This window comes from Oncorhynchus clarkii, chromosome 28 (genome assembly GCF_045791955.1).
Source record: "Oncorhynchus clarkii lewisi isolate Uvic-CL-2024 chromosome 28, UVic_Ocla_1.0, whole genome shotgun sequence".
NCBI classification, from domain to species: domain Eukaryota; kingdom Metazoa; phylum Chordata; class Actinopteri; order Salmoniformes; family Salmonidae; genus Oncorhynchus; species Oncorhynchus clarkii.
Genome location: NC_092174.1, coordinates 12,310,882 through 12,332,656, shown reverse-complemented (window position 1 = coordinate 12,332,656; position 21,775 = coordinate 12,310,882). Strand labels below are relative to the sequence as shown.

The following is a 21,775-nucleotide window of genomic DNA, read 5'->3' as shown; positions in this document are numbered from 1 at the left end:
ATATAAGGGACTCTTGTCACCGTGCAATGGCTTGCATGTGTAAAATGTCATGTGTTCTGAAACTCTTTGTGCTACTTATACAGGAGTATTGGATCTGTAACAATCTAGCTCCCGCGTGGCGCAGCGGTCTAAGGCACTACGAGTGCAAGAGGCGTCCCTGGTTCAAATCCAGGCTGTATCACTTCCGGCTGTGATTGGGAGTCCCATAGGGCGGCGCACAATTGGCCCAGCGTCGTCCAGGTTTGACCGGGGTAGGCTGTCATTGTAAATAAGAATTTGTTCTTAACTGACTTGCCTAGTTAAATGTAAAATAATATATATATTCTGCACCACCATCTAGTGGATATTTATGGCAGGTCTAGAAGGAGTAAAAAGTAAACAGGTACCATGAAAGAGATCCACTCAACTACTTGTATTATAAAATTTTATTTCATGGCATTAATATAATGTGAGTGAACAAGCTATCAAAAACCAAATAAATATATTACACAAAATGAAAAGCACAACACTTTGAGATGACAGAAAGGGAGGAACGGTGATGGTCGTCAATGGGTTACAGATTCTGGCAGCACTGCAGTTTGTTCCCTTTCTGGTCTGTGGTGGGTGGAACACTTATGTCCACCACATTGTTTCCAGGGGACTCGTCATGGGCAGACCGCTCAGCGATCTGCTTCTGCGATACGATGCGATAGATTTCTGCGGAGAGTAGACTAGACTGTTGTGGTGCATCTCAGTACTTCAAAGAGGATTTCTTTCCTATTCTCTAGTCTACTTAATCTGCATGTGTCTAAGAAAAAAAGAAAACAAAAGTTGGGAAATGTCAAATCAATTTGCTTTGCTCTTGTACTGTACCTGTAAGGTTGTTCTTGAAAGCTTCTTCTACATTTGTTGAATCCAAGGCTGAAGTTTCAATAAAGGATAGAGTGTTCTTCTCTGCAGGGTTAAAGAAAAGGCAAAGTGAGTCACACATCAAGAAATTGTTCCAGGACAGAATCCTTCTGTATTACACATTGAGTCCCAATATTATACTCTCCTCCCTTCCCTTGTGATGACCACTGATATACAAATTCCAGATAGGCGAATGCAACTATATGGTGTTGCTCTCATTTCAAATTCATCCTATCCATCTCTTCAGTGGTCATTTAGGACCACAAAATATAAAGAGGAGACTCTTCCAAGATTGTCCCAATAAGCCCTTGTACCCCTGAGCCTAGTCCTAGATGCCATGGTCCTACAAGACATGACAATGACCATAGGAGTTGGCAAGACAGCACAACTAGACCTGTGGCCAGGCTATGTTTCCTCTGCCAAAATATGCAAGAACCTGCAAAAGCCCGGGCCTCATCCGTGGGCACGGCCCTGAGATGGCGCAGGTCGCTCTTGTTGCCCGCCAGCATGATGACGATGTTGTTGTCGGCATGATCCCTCAGTTCCTTCAACCAGCGCTCCACGTTTTCATAGGTCAAGTGCTTGGCGATGTCATACACTAGGAGAGCACCCACTGCCCCTCTGTAATAGCTGTCGGAAAGAGACTGGGTATCAATCTCAATGCACAAACAGACAATGTATGTATCCCAAGTGAGGCTCCATGTCAGGCACTGATTGATGAGACTAGTAATCGGCTAGTGCTCAACAAACCCGATCTCGGTGAGCTATAGGGTATGCAGGTTTATGTTCCACACTTCATCCCAGCACTAAAACACCTGATTCAACTAATCAAGGACTTGAGCAGTTGATTGATTTGAATCACCTTTTACCTCTCTGAGACTATAATTTGAGACCACTACATTATACATAAAATGGCGCCGGAGAAGAAAGCAGACGTTTTACGTGCCCCCAACGATTGTTTTTTTTTTGTTTAACTTTTTTATTTTTTTATTTTTACTTATCTTGTACAAGATGTTGCCGCTACCATCTCTTATAACTTCTGGACATCAGGACTGCGATTACTCACCACGGACTGGCAGAATCCTTTTTATTTTTCCTTTAACGAGTCTGACGAGCTTGATGCGAACGATATACTGCTTTCTCGGGAACAGGCCCAGATCCCCATGATTTCCGTTAAGAGGAGGCAGAAAAAAAGAGGCTGGAGGGCGGGCTGCCTTCTGAGAATTTGTAGATGATCGAATAAACCCACACTTCCTTCCATTCTGCTAGCAAACATGTAATCTTTGGACAATAAATTAGATGACCTACGCGGAACATTAAACTGTAATATCTTAAGCTTCACCGAGTCGTGGCTGAACGACAACACTATCAACATACAGCTGGCTGGTTATACGCTGCACCGGCAGGATAGAACAGCGGCGTATGGTAAGACGAGGGGTGGTGGGCTATGTATTTTTGTAAATAACAGCTGGTGCACAATATCTAAGGAAGTCTCAAGCTATTGCTCGCCTGATGTAGAGTATCTCATGATAAGCTGTAGACCACACTATCTACCTAGAGAGTTCTAATCTGTATTTTTCGTAGCTGTTTACATACCACCACAGACTGAGGCTGGCACTAAGACAGCTTTGAATGAGGTGTATTCCGCCATAAGCAAACAAGAAAACGCTCACGCAGAGGCGGTGCTCCACGTAGCTGGTGACTTTAATGCAAACTTCTATCAGCATGTTAAATGTGCAACTAGAGGGAAAAAAACTCTGCACCACCTGTACTCCACACACAGAGACACATACAAAGCTCTCCCTCGCCCTCCATTTGGCAAATCTGGCCATAATTATATCCTCCTGCTTACAAGCAAAAATGTAAAGCAGGACGCACCAGTGACTAGATCCAATAAAGTGGTCAGATGAAGCAGATGCTAAGCTACAGGATTGTTTTGCTAGCACACACTGGAAAATGTTCCAGGATTCCTCCGATGGCATTGATGAGTACATCACATCCATCAGTCATTGGCTTTATCAATAAGCGCATTGATGACGTCCCCACTGTGACCATGCATACATACCCCAACCAGAAGCCATGGATTACAGGCAACATCCGCACCAAGCTAAATGCTAGAGCTGCCGCTTTCAAGGAGCCGGACTCTAACACGAGCCTACCAGACAAGCTAAACTACTTCTATGCTTGCTTAGAGTCAAATAACACTGAAACATGCATGAGAGCACCAGCTGTTCTGAAAGACCGTGTAATCACGCTCTCCGCAGCCGATGTAAGACCTTTTAAACAGGTCAACATTCACAATTCCGCAGGGCCAGATGGATTACCAGGACGTGTACTGAGAGCATGCGCTGACCAACTGGCAAGTGTCTTCACTGACATTTCAACCTCTCCCTGTCGGAGTCTGTAATACCAACATGTTTTAAGCAGACCACCATCGTGCCTGTGCCCAAGAACACTAAGGTAGACTGCCTAAATGACTACTGACCGTAGCACTCACGTCTGTAGCCATGAAGTGCTCTGACAGGCTGGCTCACATCAACACAATTATCCCAGGAACCCTAGACCCACTCCAATTTGCATACCGCCCCAACAGATCCACAGATGATGCAATCACTATTGCACTAAACACTGCCCTTTCCCACCTGGACAAAAGGAACACCTTTGTGAGAATGCTATTCATTGACTACAGCTCTACATAGTGCCCTCAAAGCTCATCAATAAGCTAAGGACCCTGGGACTAAACACCTCCCTCTGCAACTGGATCCTGGACTTCCTGACAGGCCGCCCCCAGGTGGTAAGGGTAGGTAACTACACATCTGCCACGCTGATCCTCAACACTGGGCCCCTCAGGGGTGCGTGCTCAGTCTCCTCCTGTACTCCCTGTTCACTCACAACTGCACAGCCAGGCATGACTCCAACACCACCATTAAGTTTGCAGCTGACACAACAGTGGTAGGCCTGATCAACGATGAGACAGCCTATAGGGAGAAGGTCAGAGACCTGGCCGTGTGGTGCCAGGATAACAACCTCTCCCTCAACGTGATCAAGACAAAGGAGATGATTGTGTACTACAGGAAAAGGAGGACCAAGCACGCCCCCATTCTCATCAACGGGGCTGCAGTGGAGCAGGTTGAGAGCTTCAAGTTCCTTGGTGTCCACATCACCAGCAAACTAACATGGTCCAAGCACACCAAGACAGTCGTGAAGAGGGCACGACAAAACCTATTCTCCCCCAGGGGACTGAAAAGATTTGGCATGGGTCCTCAGAACCTCAAAAGGTTCTACAGCTGCACCATCAAGAGCATCCTGACTGGTTGCATCACTGCCTGGTATGGCAACTGCTCGGCCTCTGAAATTGTCAGACTCCAGCCACCCTAGTCATAGACTGTTCTCTCTCGCTACCGCATGGCAATCAGTACCGGAGCGCAAAGTCTAGGTCCAAGAGGCTTCTAAACAGCTTCTACCCCCCCCCCCAAGCCATAAGACTCCTGAACACCTCCACTCCCACTCCCCAGGTGCTCTCATTTTTTTACTTCTGTAACCATAAAAGCCTTGGTTTCATGCATGTTAACATTAGAAGCCTACTTCCTAAGTTTGTTTTACTCACTGCTTTAGCACACTCAGCCAACCCGGATGTTTTAGCCGTGTCTGAATCCTGGCTTAAGAAAACCACCAAAAACCCTGAAACCTCCATCCCTAACTATAACATTTTCCGCCAAGATAGAACTGCCTAAGGGGGCGGTGTTGCAATCTACTGCAAAGATAGCTTGCAGAGTTCTGTCTTACCATCCAGGTCTGTACCCAAACAATTCGAGCTTCTACTTCTAAAAATGCACCTTTCCAGAAACAAGTCTCTCACTGTTGCAACTAGCTATAGACCACCCTCTGCCCCCAACTGTGCCCTCAACACCATATGTGAATTGATTGCCCCCCATCTATCTTCTGAGCTTGTGCTACTAGGTGACCTAAACTGGGACACCCTCAATCTCACACAAATTATCAATGAACCTAGCAGGTACAACCCCAAATCCGTAAACACGTGCACCCTCATATCATCCTAACTAACGCCCTCCAAGTACACCTCTGCTGTTTTCAATCTAGATCTCAGCGATCACTGCCTCATTGCCTGCGTCCGTAATGGGTCTGCGACCAAACGACCACCCCTCATCACTCAAATTCTCCCTAAAACACTTCTGCAAGCAGGCCTTTCTAATCGACCTGGCCGGGGTATCCTGGAATGACATTGACCTCATCCCGTCAGTAGAGGATGCCTGGTTATTCTTTTAAAAGTGCCTTCCTCACCATCTTAAATAAGCATGCCCCGTAATAGATATAGCCCTTGGTTCACTCCAGACCTGTCTGCCCTTGACCAGCACAAAAACATCCTGTGGCGTTCTGCATTAGCATCGAATAGCCCCAGTGATATGCAACTTTTCAGGGAAGTTAGCTTTCTTAACTGCCTATGTATTTTCTTGATTTTCTTTGAAAAAGACTAGCTTTTTCAAACAGAAATTTGCATCCTGTAGTACAAACTCAATGTTCTGGGACACTGTAAAGTCCATGGAGAATAAGAGCATCTCCTCCCAGCTGCCCACTGCTCTGAGGCTAGGAAACACTGTTACTGTAATTGAATTATACCAATGTGTTTTCATTAATTGAATTCCCTTAATCTATTTCATGAGAATTTGTAAGATTCTTGTTTGCATAAAATAGACGGAGACCAGTCTTATCAATAATAGGTAACAGAATTTATTCTCGGAGCGCGCTGCCACTTTACCACGAGCAACAGTTTATATACAATAACATGACGTCATTTCATTGCTTAACAGAATCCCCTCCTCTCGACCGGGACAAAGTGAGGTTAATAGTTCATTCTAATTTACTAACACACTCACAGGTTACACAACATAACTGAATTAACTTTTGACCCCCCAACATTATCAATCACTACTTAGCTGACAGTTCTAATTAACAGAGAACCTAGGAATGCACTCACTTCCTTATCTAAAAACCCCAGAGCTCAGTTTCGTCGGTTCAACCATAGGTTAACTACCTTATCTGTTTACTTAATCCACAACCCATTCGTTTCTGCCTAGTTGGAATGGTGTTCGTTAACTTTAATTACTCCTTGTCCGTGTCACACAATCGCTTCTTATGTACTCGTATTGTTAATCAGATATAATAAAACAGAGTATAAGTTTACTTAGTTACAGTTCAATTTAAAATGATTTGTTCAGTCATTTAATCATCATTTTCCGAACACACTGTTACCATCGATAAATCCACTATAATTGAGAATTTCAATCAGCATTTCTCTACGGCTGGCCATGCTTTCCACCTGCCTACCCCTACCCCGGTCAACTGCCCGGCACCCTCCAGAGCAACCCGCCAAAGCCCCCATCATTTCTCCTTCACCCAAATCCAGATAGCTGATGTTCTGAAAGAGCTGCAAAATCTGGACCCCTACAAATCAGCCGGGCTAGACAATCTGGACCCTCTCTTTATAAAATGATCTGCCGAAATTGTTGCAACCCCTATTACTAGCCTGTTCAACCCCTCTTTCATATCGTCTGAGATTCCCAAAGATTGGAAAGCTGCCGCGGTCGTCATCCTCTTCAAAGGGGATGACACTCTAGACCCAAACTGCTACAGACCTATATCTATCCTACCCTGTCTTTCTAAGGTCTTCGAAAGCCAAGTTTACAGATTACCAAATTTTTTGAATCCCACCGTACCCTCTTGGCTATGCAATCTGGTTTCAGAGCTGGTCATGGTGCACCTCAGCCATGCTCAAGGTCCTAAACGACATCATAACCGCCATCATAACCGCCACCGCCACCATTACTGTGCAGCCGTATTCATCGACCTTGCCAAGGCTATCGACTCTGTCATTTACCACATTCTTATTGGCAGACTCGACAGCCTTGGTTTCTCAAATGATTGCCTCGCCTGGTTTACCAACTACTTCTCTGATATAGTTCAGTGAGTCAAATCGGAGGGCTGTTGTCCGGACCTCTGGCAGTCTCTTTGAGGTATCACAGGGTTCAATTCTCGGGTCGACTCTCTTCTCTGTATACATCAATGATGTCGCTCTTGCTGCTGGTGATTTTCTGATCCACCTCTACGCAGACGACACCATTCTGTATACTTCTGGCCCCTCTTTGGACACTGTGTTAACTAACCTCCAGACGAGCTTTAATGCCATACAAATCAAATCAAATCAAATTTTATTTGTCACATACACATGGTTAGCAGATGTTAATGCGAGTGTAGCGAAATGCTTGTGCTTCTAGTTCCGACAATGCAGTAATAACAAGTAATCTAACTAACAATTCCAAAACTACTGTCTTGTACACAGTGTAAGGGGATAAAGAATATGTACATAAGGATATATGAATGAGTGATGGTACAGAGCAGCATAGGCAAGATACAGTAGATGGTATCGGGTACAGTATGTACAAATGAGATGAGTATGTAAACAAAGTGGCATAGTATAGTATAAAGTGGCTAGTGATACATGTATTACATAAGGATACCGTCGATGATATAGAGTACAGTATATACGTATGCGTATGAGATGAATAATGTAGGGTAAGTAACATTTATATAAGGTAGCATTGTTTAAAGTGGCTAGTGATATATTTACATCATTTCCCATCAATTCCCATTATTAAAGTGGCTGGAGTTGAGTCAGTGTCAGTGTGTTGGCAGCAGCCACTCAGTGTTAGTGGTGGCTGTTTAACAGTCTGATGGCCTTGAGATAGAAGCTGTTTTTCAGTCTCTCGGTCCCAGCTTTGATGCACCTGTACTGACCTCGCCTTCTGGATGATAGCGGGGTGAACAGGCAGTGGCTCGGGTGGTTGATGTCCTTGATGATCTTTATGGCCTTCCTGTGACATCGGGTGGTGTAGGTGTCCTGGAGGGCAGGTAGTTTGCCCCCGGTGATGCGTTGTGCAGACCTCACTACCCTCTGGAGAGCCTTACGGTTGAGGGCGGTGCAGTTGCCATACCAGGCGGTGATACAGCCCGCCAGGATGCTCTCGATTGTGCATCTGTAGAAGTTTGTGAGTGCTTTTGGTGACAAGCCGAATTTCTTCAGCCTCCTGAGGTTGAAGAGGCGCTGCTGCGCCTTCTTCACGATGCTGTCTGTGTGAGTGGACCAATTCAGTTTGTCTGTGATGTGTATGCCGAGGAACTTAAAACTTGCTACCCTCTCCACTACTGTTCCATCGATGTGGATAGGGGGGTGTTCCCTCTGCTGTTTCCTGAAGTCCACAATCATCTCCTTAGTTTTGTTGACGTTGAGTGTGAGGTTGTTTTCCTGACACCACACTCCGAGGGCCCTCACCTCCTCCCTGTAGGCCGTCTCATCGTTGTTGGTAATCAAGCCTACCACTGTTGTGTCGTCCGCAAACTTGATGATTGAGTTGGAGGCGTGCGTGGCCACGCAGTCGTGGGTGAACAGGGAGTACAGGAGAGGGCTCAGAACGCAACCTTGTGGGGCCCCAGTGTTGAGGATCAGCGGGGAGGAGATGTTGTTGCCTACCCTCACCACCTGGGGGCGGCCCGTCAGGAAGTCCAGTACCCAGTTGCACAGGGCGGGGTCGAGACCCAGGGTCTCGAGCTTGATGACGAGCTTGGAGGGTACTATGGTGTTGAATGCCGAGCTGTAGTCGATGAACAGCATTCTCACATAGGTATTCCTCTTGTCCAGATGGGTTAGGGCAGTGTGCAGTGTGGTTGAGATTGCATCGTCTGTGGACCTATTTGGGCGGTAAGCAAATTGGAGTGGGTCTAGGGTGTCAGGTAGGGTGGAGGTGATATGGTCCTTGACTAGTCTCTCAAAGCACTTCATGATGACGGATGTGAGTGCTACGGGGCGGTAGTCATTTAGCTCAGTTACCTTAGCTTTCTTGGGAACAGGAACAATGGTGGCCCTCTTGAAGCATGTGGGAACAGCAGACTGGTATAGGGATTGATTGAATATGTCCGTAAACACACCGGCCAGCTGGTCTGCGCATGCTCTGAGGGCGCGGCTGGGGATGCCATCTGGGCCTGCAGCCTTGCGAGGGTTAACACGTTTAAATGTCTTACTCACCTCGGCTGCAGTGAAGGAGAGACCGCATGTTTTCGTTGCAGGCCGTGTCAGTGGCACTGTATTGTCCTCAAAGCGGGCAAAAAAGTTATTTAGTCTGCCTGGGAGCAAGACATCCTGGTCCGTGACTGGGCTGGGTTTCTTCCTGTAGTCCGTGATTGACTGTAGACCCTGCCACATGCCTCTTGTGTCTGAGCCGTTGAATTGAGATTCTACTTTGTCTCTGTACTGGCGCTTAGCTTGTTTGATAGCCTTGCGGAGGGAATAGCTGCACTGTTTGTATTCGGTCATGTTACCAGACACCTTGCCCTGATTAAAAGCAGTGGTTCGCGCTTTCAGTTTCACACGAATGCTGCCATCAATCCACGGTTTCTGGTTAGGGAATGTTTTAATCGTTGCTATGGGAACGACATCTTCAACGCACGTTCTAATGAACTCGCACACCGAATCAGCGTATTCGTCAATGTTGTTATCTGACGCAATACGAAACATCTCCCAGTCCACGTGATGGAAGCAGTCTTGGAGTGTGGAGTCAGCTTGGTCGGACCAGCGTTGGACAGACCTCAGCGTGGGAGCCTCTTGTTTTAGTTTCTGTCTGTAGGCAGGGATCAACAAAATGGAGTCGTGGTCAGCTTTTCCGAAAGGGGGGCGGGGCAGGGCCTTATATGCATCGCGGAAGTTAGAGTAACAATGGTCCAAGGTCTTTCCTCCCCTGGTTGCGCAATCGATATGCTGATAAAATTTACAACTCTCCTTCCGTGGCCTCCAACTGCTCTTAAATGTAAGCAAAACTAAATGCATACTATTCATTCAATCACTGCCTGCACCTCCCGGCCCGTCCAGCATCACTACTCTGGACTCCTCTGACTTAGAATACGTGGACAACTACAAATACCTAGGTGTCTGGTTAGACTGTAAACTCTCCTTCCAGACTCACATTAAGCATCTCCAATCCAAAATTAAATCTAGAATCGGCTTCCTATATCGCAACAAAGCATCCTTCGCTCATGCTGCCAAACATACCCTCGTAAAACTGACCATCCTACTGATCCTCGACTTCGGCGATGTCATCTATAAAATAGCCTCCAACACTCGACTCAACAAATTGAATGCAGTCTATCACAGTGCCATCCATTTTGTCACCAAAGCCCCATACACTACCCACCACTGTGACCTGTACGCTCTCGTTGGTTGGCCCTCGCTTCATACTCGTCGCCAAACCCCCTGGCTACAGGTTATCTACAAGTCTCTGCTAGGTAAAGCCCCGCCTTATCTCAGCTCACTGGTCACCATAGCAGCACCCACTCGTAGCATGCGCTCCAGCAGGTATATCTCACTGGTCACCCCCAAAGCTAATTCCTCCTTTGGTCGCCTTTCCTTCCAGTTGCCAATGACTGGAATGAACTGCAAAAATCACTGAAGCTGGAGACACTTATCTCCCTCACTAGCTTTAAGCACCAGCTGTCAGAGCAGCTCACAGATCACTGCACCTGTACATAGACAGATGGGCTGTTTACAGATGGGCTATCTACCTCCCCATACAGTATTTATTTATTTATCTTGCTCCTTTGCACCCCAGTATCACTACTTGCACATTCATCTTCTGCACATCTACCATTCCAGTGTTTAATTGCTATATTGTAATTACTTCGCCACCATGGCTTATTTATTGCCTAAACTCCCTAATCTTATTTGCACTCACTGTACATAGACTTTTCTTTCTTTTTTTTTCTACTGTATTGTTGACTGTTTTGTTTATTCCATGTGTTGTTGTATGTGTCGAATTGCTATGCTTTATCTTATCTTTATCTATAAAGGATGCGATTAGGCGGCATTTGCTATGACACAATGACCTGCACCCCTCTGCCCAAAGGTAAATTGAGTAAATTCAATGCAAAAGATCATTAAATATTGAAAACTTAAAGTGTTAGCATAGCAGGACTTCAGTGAATTAAATCATGTATTGTTCCAAAATCATACTTTTTACCAATGTCTTGGTAAAAACTTCATACATTGGTCAAACGAAAAGAACACCAGTCACACTCAGAGATACATTTTAGGACATGTGTAATCTAGGCCAGCTAGGCTAGCACACTATACTATAATTTTTTAAGTGTATTTTGTTGATCCATGCAAAACTAGTCAAATCCGTTTTTCTGCAATTGCATTACAGATGTTATATAGCCCTATCATTTACAACAGTGTAGCCTACTCTAACCTTGGTTAACCCAGAACTAAAGTCTTGTGTAATTGGTCAGATGCTGGATTCTGGGTCCATACGTGTTAAGAGAAGAGATGTATCACTTACAAATTCATAACATATTGTACGAATTGGATGACGTAGTACACTATTGTGCATCATTTTAGGGGACTCTCGAGCACTACTTTCTAAATTACTGGCTGAAATTATACAAAAGCTCTGGAGCATCACGATAAGCCCACTATTATAAATCTTGACCATGAAATACAATTATATAGTTGAAAAACTACATGTTGAATTACAAAACAATTACAGTGCCTTGCGAAAGTATTCGGCCCCCTTGAACTTTGCGACCTTTTGCCACATTTCAGGCTTCAAACATAAAGATATAAAACTGTATTTTTTGTGAAGAATCAACAACAAGTGGGACACAATCATGAAGTGGAATGACATTTATTGGATATTTCAAACTTTTTTAACAAATCAAAAACTGAAAAATTGGGCGTGCAAAATTATTCAGCCCCCTTAAGTTAATACTTTGTAGCGCCACCTTTAGCTGCGATTACAGCTGTAAGTCGCTTGGGGTATGTCTCTATCAGTTTTGCACATCGAGAGACTGAAATTTTTTCCCATTCCTCCTTGCAAAACAGCTCGAGCTCAGTGAGGTTGGATGGAGAGCATTTGTGAACAGCAGTTTTCAGTTCTTTCCACAGATTGGATTCAGGTCTGGACTTTGACTTGGCCATTCTAACACCTGGATATGTTTATTTTTGAACCATTCCATTGTAAATTTTGCTTTATGTTTTGGATCATTGTCTTGTTGGAAGACAAATCTTCAGTCTCAGGTCTTTTGCAGACTCCATCAGGTTTTCTTCCAGAATGGTCCTGTATTTGGCTCCATCCATCTTCCCATCAATTTTAACCATCTTCCCTGTCCCTGCTGAAGACAAGCAGGCCCAAACCATGATGCTGCCACCACCACCATGTTTGACAGTGGGGATGGTGTGTTCAGGGTGATGAGCTGTGTTGCTTTTACGCCAAACATAACGTTTTGCATTGTTGCCAAAAAGTTCAATTTTGGTTTCATCTGACCAGAGCACCTTCTTCCACATGTTTGGTGTGTCTCCCAGGTGGCTTGTGGCAAACTTTAAAATACACTTTTTATGGATATCTTTAAGAAATGGCTTTATTCTTGCCACTCTTCCATAAAGGCCAGATTTGTGCAATATACTTGTTGTCCTATGGACAGAGTCTTCCACCTCAGCTGTAGATCTCTGCAGTTCATCCAGAGTGATCATGGGCCTCTTGGCTGCATCTCTGATCAGTCTTCTCCTTGTATGAGCTGAAAGTTTAGAGGGACGGCCAGGTCTTGGTAGATTTGCAGTGGTCTGATACTCCTTCCATTTCAATATTATCGCTTGCACAGTGCTCCTTGGGATGTTTAAAGCTTGGGAAATCTTTTTGTATCCAAATCCGGCTTTAAACTTCTTCACAACAGTATCTCGGACCTGCCTGGTGTGTTCCTTGTTCTTCATGATGCTCTCTGCGCTTTTAACGGACCTCTGAGACTATCACAGTGCAGGTGCATTTATACGGAGACTTGATTACACACAGGTGGATTGTATTTATCATCATTAGTCATTTAGGTCAACATTGGATCATTCAGAGATCCTCACTGAACTTCTGGAGAGAGTTTGCTGCACTGAAAGTAAAGGGGCTGAATAATTTTGCACGCCCAATTTTTCAGTTTTTGATTTGTTAAAAAAGTTTGAAATATCCAATAAATGTCGTTCCACTTCATGATTGTGTCCCACTTGTTGTTGATTCTTCACAAAACAGTTTTATATCTTTATGTTTGAAGCCTGAAATGTGGCAAAAGGTCGCAAAGTTCAAGGGGGCCGAATACTTTCGCAAGGCACTGTATGGCCTCGCTATTGTTATTTTGCTGCTGCTCTTTAATTACTTGTTACTTTTATTTATTATTTTAATTTTTTTTTTAACTGCATTGTTTGTTAGAGGTTCGTAAGTAAGTATTTCACTGTAAAGTCTATACCTGTTGTATTCGGCACATATGATATATAACATTTGGTTTTGATTACTATTTTCTGCGATCCTTGCTGACAATCATTTCATTTTCAAGAGGCTTCAACAGGCCGTTTTGAGGGATCCCACATGACTTACGCGGAGGTGATGGCTCTGTAACGTTCCTGTCCAGCCGTGTCCCATATCTGGGCCTTTATCGTCTTCCCATCCACCTGGATGCTGCGGGTGGCAAACTCCACTCCGATGGTGCTCTTACTCTCAAGGTTGAACTCATTCCGTGTGAACCGAGAGAGCAAATTACTCTTTCCGACACCCGAGTCCCCAATTAACACGACTGTTGATAAAGAAACAGAGAGATATATGGAGAGAATGAGATAAAGACTGAGAAAACACACTGGCTAAAATGTATTTAGCCTAAAGTCAGATGAGGTAGCGTAGTCAACAGGTATTTCGCAGATGTACTAGTATCCAGGATCCTGGGCTAGAACTTGGATGTTTGCATTCTTCACCATATGTAACACGGCCCTCCCACCTACGACCGTGTTACATAATGCAGGTTTTCCTTTTCAATCCTTCACTCCCATTGACAATATTGAATAAGTGGAAGGCTGAAATCGACCCATTTTGAAGTGGCATGTGTCTGTATATTTCTGTCAATATTTCTATGTGCTTATGGGTCTTTTGGTTAATCGGTTGCCCTTAATTAACCAAGGAGACATAATAGTTGATGCACAGTTGGAGTGATATCCAACTTGTACACAGTGGGACCCCATGGTCACTGCTGAGAAGCACTGAGCTCAATGATACAATAAGAGGCTGACAGAAACAGCCTATTAAATTTAGCTGAGATATCAGGAGTAGGCCTGGCATTCAGAATGGGGCTGTCGAGGTGGAGTCCTTTTTGTTTTCTCTCAGTACAGGAAATCAAGGGGAACTTTGGCCCTGTGGCATCACACTGCTGCTGCAGGAAGCTGATAACATGCTCCATCAAACCTGAATTGACAGTTGTGGGACACTTTTTGGTTTCCTGTTTTCAGCAGGTTTTCTAAATTATGGCGAGGGAGGAAGAGCAGAACTCTTCATTCTCGGATGTCTAGTCCACAGGGGATACTCTGTGTCACATCATAAATAGACCTCTATATGTGGTGTCAGTGGCAAACAGCAGGGCCATTCGATATCATTTCAGCAAGTCATGTCACCACCATCTCAGATTGTTCTTAAATTGTTTCTGTAGTTAGAAACAGATAAGATTAGCTTTCCTGAAACATTATTTTGTTGAAATATAATTTGATATTTGAGAAATTAAGCTAATTGATTCCACCTAAATTGGACATTTTAATTTAAAGGATTCATATCTTCAATAAATATATTACCTAACATCTGATTTGGACCATAATTCTCTCTAACAATGATTAAGACATGAGGAATCCCCAAAAAATTATCAATAGCCACCCACAGACCCCCCACACCAATCCCACCCCAAGAACCAGTGCTTTAAAAATTATGTTGTGTCATAAATGCTCACATGATACACTACATGACCAAAAGTATGTGGACACCTGCTTTTCAAACATCTCATTCCAAAATCATGGGCATTAATATGGAGTTGGTCCCCCTTTGCTGCTATAACAGCCTCTACTCTTCTGGGAAGGTTTTCCACTAGATGTTGGAACATTGCTGTGGGAATTTGCTTCCATTCAGCCACAAGCAGTAGTCGGGCACTGATGTTGGGCGATAAGGCCTGGCTCGCAGTCGGCGTTCCAATTCATCCCTAAGGTGTTTGATGGGGTTGAAATCAGGGCTCTGTGCAGGCCAGTCAAGTTCTTCCACATCGATCTCGACAAACCATTTCTGTATGGACCTCGCTTTGTGCACGGGGTCATTGTCACGCTGAAACAGGAAAGACCTTCCCAAACAGTTGCCACAAAGTTGGAAGCATAGAATTGTCTAGAATGTCGTTGTATGCTGCAGAGAGAAGATTTCCCTTCACTGGAACTAAGGGACCTAGTCCAAACCATGAAAAACAACCCCAGATCATTATTCCTCCTCCACCAAACTTTACAGTTGGCACTATTCATTTATGCAGGTATCTGGCGTTCTCCTGATTTGATCCAGATTTGTCCGTTGGACTTCCAGATTCATCACTTCAGAGAATGCGTTTCCACTGCTCCAGAGTCCAATGGCGGCGAGCTTTACACCACTCCAGCCGACGCTTGACATTGCGCATGATATTCTTAGGCTTGTGTGTGGCTGCTCGGCCATGGAAACCCATTTCATGAAGTCCCAGACGAACAGTTATTATACTGATGTTGCTTCCAGGGGCAGTTTCGGACTCTGTAGTGAGTGTTGCAACCGAGGACAGACAATTTAACACCCTACGCGCTTCAGCACTCAGTGGTCCTGTTCTGTAAGCTTGTGTGGCCTACCACTTCGTGGCTGAGCCGTTGCTGCTTCTAGATGTTTCCACTTCACAATAACAGCACTTACAGTTGACCGGGGCAGCTCTAGTAGGAAATTTCACGTCTGAGTTGTTAGGATGCCACATTTCTATGACGGTGCCACATTGAAAGTTACTGAGCTCTTCAGGAAGGCCATTCTACTGCCAATGTTTGTCTATGGAGATTGCATGGCTGTGTGCTCGATTTTGTGCACCTGTCAGCAACGGGTGTGGCTGAAATAGCCTAATCCACTAATTTGAATAGGTGTCCACATACTTTTGTGTATATATAGCGTATGTCAAAACATTTCACTGTCAGCTGAACACAAACATCCACAGTTACAGTAGGTCTAGCCCTAGATAAATGCAAGATTTGCATATGGGCCTATAGGCTACAATTAACTACAAAATATTTAACTTCATATAGCTCTTTAAACCATAAAAGGGAAAACCGAGTTCTTGTCAGTAACCGGTTTACAAATAGTTACTCTTTTATGGGCTTATCAAAGTTGATAAAGTCAGAGGCAACGCAGATAGGGTGTTGCATCTTACTTACAATGTTACAATGACAGCATTTATATAGCCATAGTAGCAAACGTTTTCCACCAGAGACTGATACAATGTTTCTTTCAAAACCATTCCTCCAAACTATTGGTTATGATTCGTTCAAAAGGCTGATGTCTGATTTGTCTTTAGAATTAAACAATCACATAATTATTGAAGGTGCTATCAGCGGGGGGCTGCAGTCATCAACATGTACCTTTGAACAAGAAGTCGTATTCATCGTCTCTGTTCCCCATTCTAGACGAGGCCTCTCCAACGCTTCTTTCGGAAAATAATTAGTAAAATATTTTGTCTCTGAATTACCTGTATATACAGGAGAAAATTACATGAATTTGAAAGACAATGCGCCAATGCTGGCTGTCAAACAGGCTGACCGCAGGAAGAGCGTCTCCCTCATCTGCAGAAAGGGGAGGAGTCCCTGTTTCTATGCCTTCCACACGGTGCCGCTGCTGTCTGTCATACTAATAGGAAACAAAGCACAACCTATGACTCCTGTGAGCAATTGAAGGTGTGTTGCATGCTCAGTTTGCTTATCACACGGTAAAACTGCTTCATACATATAGTTCATGTCCTAAATTGGCAGTGGGCCGTTGTGCTGATGGCTGATCCCTGCTACAACATTTCTTCACTGTAGCCTATTTGAAGGTCTGCTTATAAACGTAACCTGTCTGCAAGCATTGTCTCATACATAAATTATTATTAATATTAGTCAATAAATGTAGGTGTACTATGAGCATCTGCAATGTATATTCATTTTCAGCAGGTCTTCTAACCAAGTACAGGTTAGAAGGTACAGACCGTCAACTAAAGTGCTACAGCTGTCTCATGAAAATTAACGAATCTCAATACTAACATCAACTGAAAACAAATACATATTTATTACTTATTAATAATATTAAAGTATAGTCTCCCTCCTCATGAAGCTTATAGTGACAATCAAGAGAAAGTCAGGCTGAGAGGTGAGCTATTGCAGACTGCTATTACAATGTCATTACCACATTCTCTGCCATGGTCATTACAACATACATTGCATATATAGTAAGCGCTGAGCATTATACAAAATATCATGCGTAAACACATACAATGCCATGCCTGCAACGCTGACCCAGGAGACTGGGTGATATCGCTCACCGAGGCCGACGTCACATGAGTAAGGTTTTTATTCAGGCCAACATTCGTAAGGCCGCGGGGCAGGACAGCATTCCAGGGCGCGTTCTCAGAGCATGCGTAGAACAGCTGTCAGGCATATTCACGATCCTTTTCAACCTCTCCTTCTCCCAGTCTGTAATCCCCATGTCTCAAGCTGACCTCCATCATTCCTGTTCCCAAGAACTCTTAACGCTACCTGCCACAATGACTACCGCCCTGTAGCACTCACATCTGTGTGATCATGCTCTCCATAGCCGATGTAAGACCTTTAAACAAATTAACATTCACAAGGCTGCAGGGCCAGAAGGATTGCCAAGATGCACACGTGCTGACCAGCTGGAAAGTGTCTTCACTGACATTTTCAACCTCTCCCTGACCCAGTCTGTAATACATACATGTTTCAAGCAGACCACCATAGACCCTGTGCCCAAAAACACCCAGGTAACCTGTCTAAATGACTATCGTCCCGTACTGTAGCACTCACATCTGTAACCATGGAATGCTTTGAAAGGCTGGTCATGGCTCACCTCAAAACCATCATCCCAGCCACCCTGGATCCACTCCAATTCACATACTGCCCCAACAGACAACGCAATCTCAATTGCACTCCACCCTGCCCTCACCCACCTAGATAAGAGAAATACCTATGTGAGAATGCTGTTCATTGACTACAGCTCAGCGTTCAACACCATAGTCCCCTCCGAGTTCATCACCAAGCTTGTGACCCTGGGACTGAATACCTCCCTCTGCAACTGGATCCTGGACTTCCAGACGGGCCGACCCCAGGTGGTGAGGGTAGACAACATCACCTCCGCCACACTGACCCTCAACACACATGCCCCACAGGGGTGTGTGCTATGTCCACTCCTGTACTCTCTGTTCACCCATGACTGCGTGGCCACGCAGAACTCCAACACCATTTTCAAGTTGCTAACGATGTCAGTAAGACCAAGGCTGCAGTGGAGCGGGTCGAGGGCTTCAAGTTCCTTGGTGTTCAAATAACTAAGGACTTAAAATGGTCCACACACATGCAAACAGTCGTAAAGAAGGCGCAACAGCCCCTCTTCCCCCTTAGGTTGAAAAGATTTGGCATGGGCCCTCAAAACCTCTAAAGGTTCTACAGTTGCACCATTGAGAGCATCTTGACTGGTTGTATCACTGCTTGGTATGGCAACTGCATCGCCCTTGATCACATGGTGCTACAAAGGGTGTTGCAGACAGTTGAGGACATCACTGGGGCTGAGCTCCCTGACATCCAGGACCTGTGTATCTGGTGGTGTGAAAGGAAGGCCTGGAAAATTGTTAGACTCCAGCCTCCCAAGCCAATGCTCTCTCTGCTTCCGCATGGCAAGAGGAGCAACAAGTCTGACACCAACGGGCTCCTGAACAGCTTCTATCCCCAATCCGTAAGACTGATAATCATTTTTTTATGGCTAATCTGCATTGACACTTCTATTTTACTTTTCCACTATGCACACTCTACACACTCACTCACAATTAATTTGCTCATGTTAGTGTTCAAATACTGGAGAGTTGAGACCAAATCACGGACGCTGGACAGAGTGGATTTCAGTTGTAACAAAAGACAGTTTTAATGAGTCAGAGATATCTTGTCCCGCAGTTTTACGTGCACGGACCTAGTTCACATAACTCGTCAAGGAGCCAGGTGAAAAAGAGGCCTATACAATGGTTACATTCATTTTTATACATAGAATAAAGTAGGTGGAGTCTTGTCGTTTCGGTCTTCTTGACTGGTCGGAGGGTTGGAGGCGGGCCTTGCTCTAGCCAGAGCGGGCCCCATTGGTGCACAGCAAAAGTTCTTTGCTCTTGGGACCGGCCAGTTAGAGGGAGATGAGATGTGTGTTTATATAAGGAAGAGGGGGTCAGTCTTATGGCTGGGTGTATGTGTTCTTACGACGGAATGTCTTTGTTTATATGAGCTATGTGTATGAATATTTATATAACAAATCCCCCTCTTCACATCTATTAGACGTGAAAACTATAGCAGAAAGGTGGCGGTTGCAATCGTGGGTATACATAAGGTGGTGCTCCTAACCTTGTCTGGTTTGCATGGTGGGTCTGTAGGTGTAGTGCTACGTTTGGGACGGGAGTGATTGGAGGGAGTGATATCAGGAAAGGAGTTAGGGACATGTGTAGGGGTTGGTGTATGTGATGTGGCAGGGTGAAATAGTTGTTCAATTAACCATGTGAAAGTCCTAGGGTTACTCCAAATATCAGTAGGAATATCACAAATAAGGGACCAGATATCCCCAGCCTCACCCAGAGAGGGAGAAATTTCCCTCTAACTGGGCGAGGTTCCCTTCTCAGGGGAGGCGGAGTTTGATGCCGCATCACCTGAGGAAGGAGTGTCTTCATTTGGAATCGAATTTAGGCCGCTCAAATCAGCTCTGACTTCAGTCAGTGTTCTAGAAGGAATTGGGGCTGGGGTGCAATGTGTAAGGCGGTGCCAAGGTGTGCCTGATTTACCTATGACCTGGACTGAGTGTGAAGTAACCTCCTTCACTTCGTACGGTCCAGTCCACCTGGGTTCCAGCCACTTTCTCTTGTGGACTGTAACCCACACCCCGTCACCAACCTTTACCTTCAGTAGTGGCGTGTCCCCCGGCAGCTCCCCCTCCTGGACCTTGTGAACCTGGGTAGAGAGTGCTGCAGAGAGAACCGTCAGTTTTTTCACATAATTAGACATTACAATTTGTTGTACATCAAGGGCGGGCATATGACCTCCCTCCCTTGGTGGACCATGCATGACTCTACCAGTCATTATCCCATGAGGCACATACTTTAGCTATCTTAGCTTTTGCTTTTGGTTTGACGTTCCACCAGATTTTGGGATTGGGGCCTGTACACAGATCCAAATCTGTGGGTTATGCCAAATCTTTCTTCCACCTGTCTCAGGTGTTTGTTAAATGTAAGCCATTTGTCAAATTTGATTTGTCTTGGGATGCCATACCTGGGTATTAGTTTGGTTTGTAGCCACTCAAAGACTGACCTAATACCCTCCCCTTTTGTTAGTATTGCCTCTACCCATTTGGAGAACCTATCTACTATGACTAGGAGATAGAGTTTGCCTTTAGATACATTTTCGGGGCCCATGTCGGTGTAGTCTATACTAATATCCTGAAAACATGCATTAGGTATTAAGTATGAGCCCATTGGTGTTCGATATGGTTTCTTTGGGTTGTGTCTGTCACAACCATTGCATTCGTCACAAAATAAATCATCGTCATAAAATAAGTCAGTCATATTTTTTATGTGAGGGTGCCACCAGATGTGCGAGGCCTTTTTGGAGGGTCTTTAGTTTGCCTTCGTGTGTGGGGCCATGTGTTTCTCATAAAAGTTCTGGGTCCATCAGTGTGGCCTGCTTCATGGGCATGGGCTGAGTCTGTATAGATATTCAGTCTTTCCTTTTCCTCTGATGAGGACCTGCGTCAATCCGATGATTTCAGCTAATTTGGCCGATGCTGGTTGAGGGATGATGGCTGATTGAAGGGTGACATCACGAGGTGAGCTGTTTTTTCAATAGCTTTTGCTACTGCAGCAACGTATCTGGAGCATGTTGACTGTCCTACCTCAATGTGGTCAAGTTTGAAGAGTAGTACATCAAGACCCTTCTCTCCCCCTCTTGTTTCTGGAATAGGACGGATGAGGTGAATCCTTCCCTTCCAGAAACATCCAAATGGAACTTGTTCTTGTAGTCAGGTGCAGTCAGAGCTGCTGCCGCTGATAGATCTGTTTTCAGGAGTGCTATGGCTGTTGATGCTTCAGCCGTCCAGGCCAGGGGTGCATGGAGGTTCCTTGATCGTAGGATGACCGGTGCTGCCACCCCCTCTGGGCCACACCCAATGGTACAACACCTGATAGGTGGGGTCAGGTGCATCATGTCTTCGTCCCAGTCTGCAGTGTAGAGGCAGTCATCAGTTTCTGTTGCATTGAGTGTGCAATGGATCTCAGCTTGGGGAGTCTTATATGGGTGCAGAGTGTAGATTTGAGCTTTCAGTTGGTTGAACTTAAACTGGATGTGAGGGGTGGCAGGCCCTGTGGGTAGGCATTTTAGCCAGTACACTTCTTGGGCTTCAGACAGTGTGGTCATCGGCAGGAGTGGCATCCTCATCATTCTTACTGGGTGATCAGGTGTTGAAGTGGGAGGGTTGGTTGTAATCTTGCTGCTCCTGCTGCATGTGTCTAGGAGAGGGTCCTCTTCCTCTTCCTGGTGCCCCTCCACGTCCTCTTCCTCTTTCTCTCCATTGCTGTTGCTGCGGGGAGAGTGGTTTCGTGCAATATCTGGCATAGTGACCGGGAATTCCGCAGTTATACCACTGGTAGTTTCCCCCTCTGTATGGTCCAGTGTAGGGGCCTCGTTGAGCCCGTTGCCGTTGCA

The 21,775-nt window shown here is 45.0% G+C and overlaps 1 protein-coding gene across 1 annotated transcript; it reads right to left on the bottom strand.

Annotated features, from left to right (window-relative positions):
* Window positions 1-334: 334 nt before the first annotated feature.
* LOC139386690 (ras-related protein Rab-11B-like) lies at window positions 335-16,587 on the bottom strand. The gene is made up of 5 exons (XM_071132510.1): window positions 16,424-16,587; window positions 13,365-13,560; window positions 1,325-1,518; window positions 853-933; window positions 335-696 (listed from the first exon to the last, which is right to left on the bottom strand). The coding sequence occupies exons 1-5, from the start codon at window positions 16,461-16,463 to the stop codon at window positions 554-556; spliced, it is 654 nt and encodes a 217-aa protein (XP_070988611.1). The 5' UTR covers window positions 16,464-16,587; the 3' UTR covers window positions 335-553.
* Between the last annotated feature and the right edge of the window lie 5,188 nt (window positions 16,588-21,775).

Coding starts and splice junctions, on each gene's coding strand:
- LOC139386690 (XM_071132510.1), bottom strand. CDS start 16,463: ATGGGGAACAGAGACGATGAATACGACTTCTTGTTCAAAG. Junction 934..1,324: donor TGAGGCCCGGGCTTTTGCAG/GTTCTTGCATAT, acceptor TTAACCCTGCAG/AGAAGAACACTCTATCCTTT. Junction 697..852: donor TTTCAAGAACAACCTTACAG/GTACAGTACAAG, acceptor TACTCTCCGCAG/AAATCTATCGCATCGTATCG.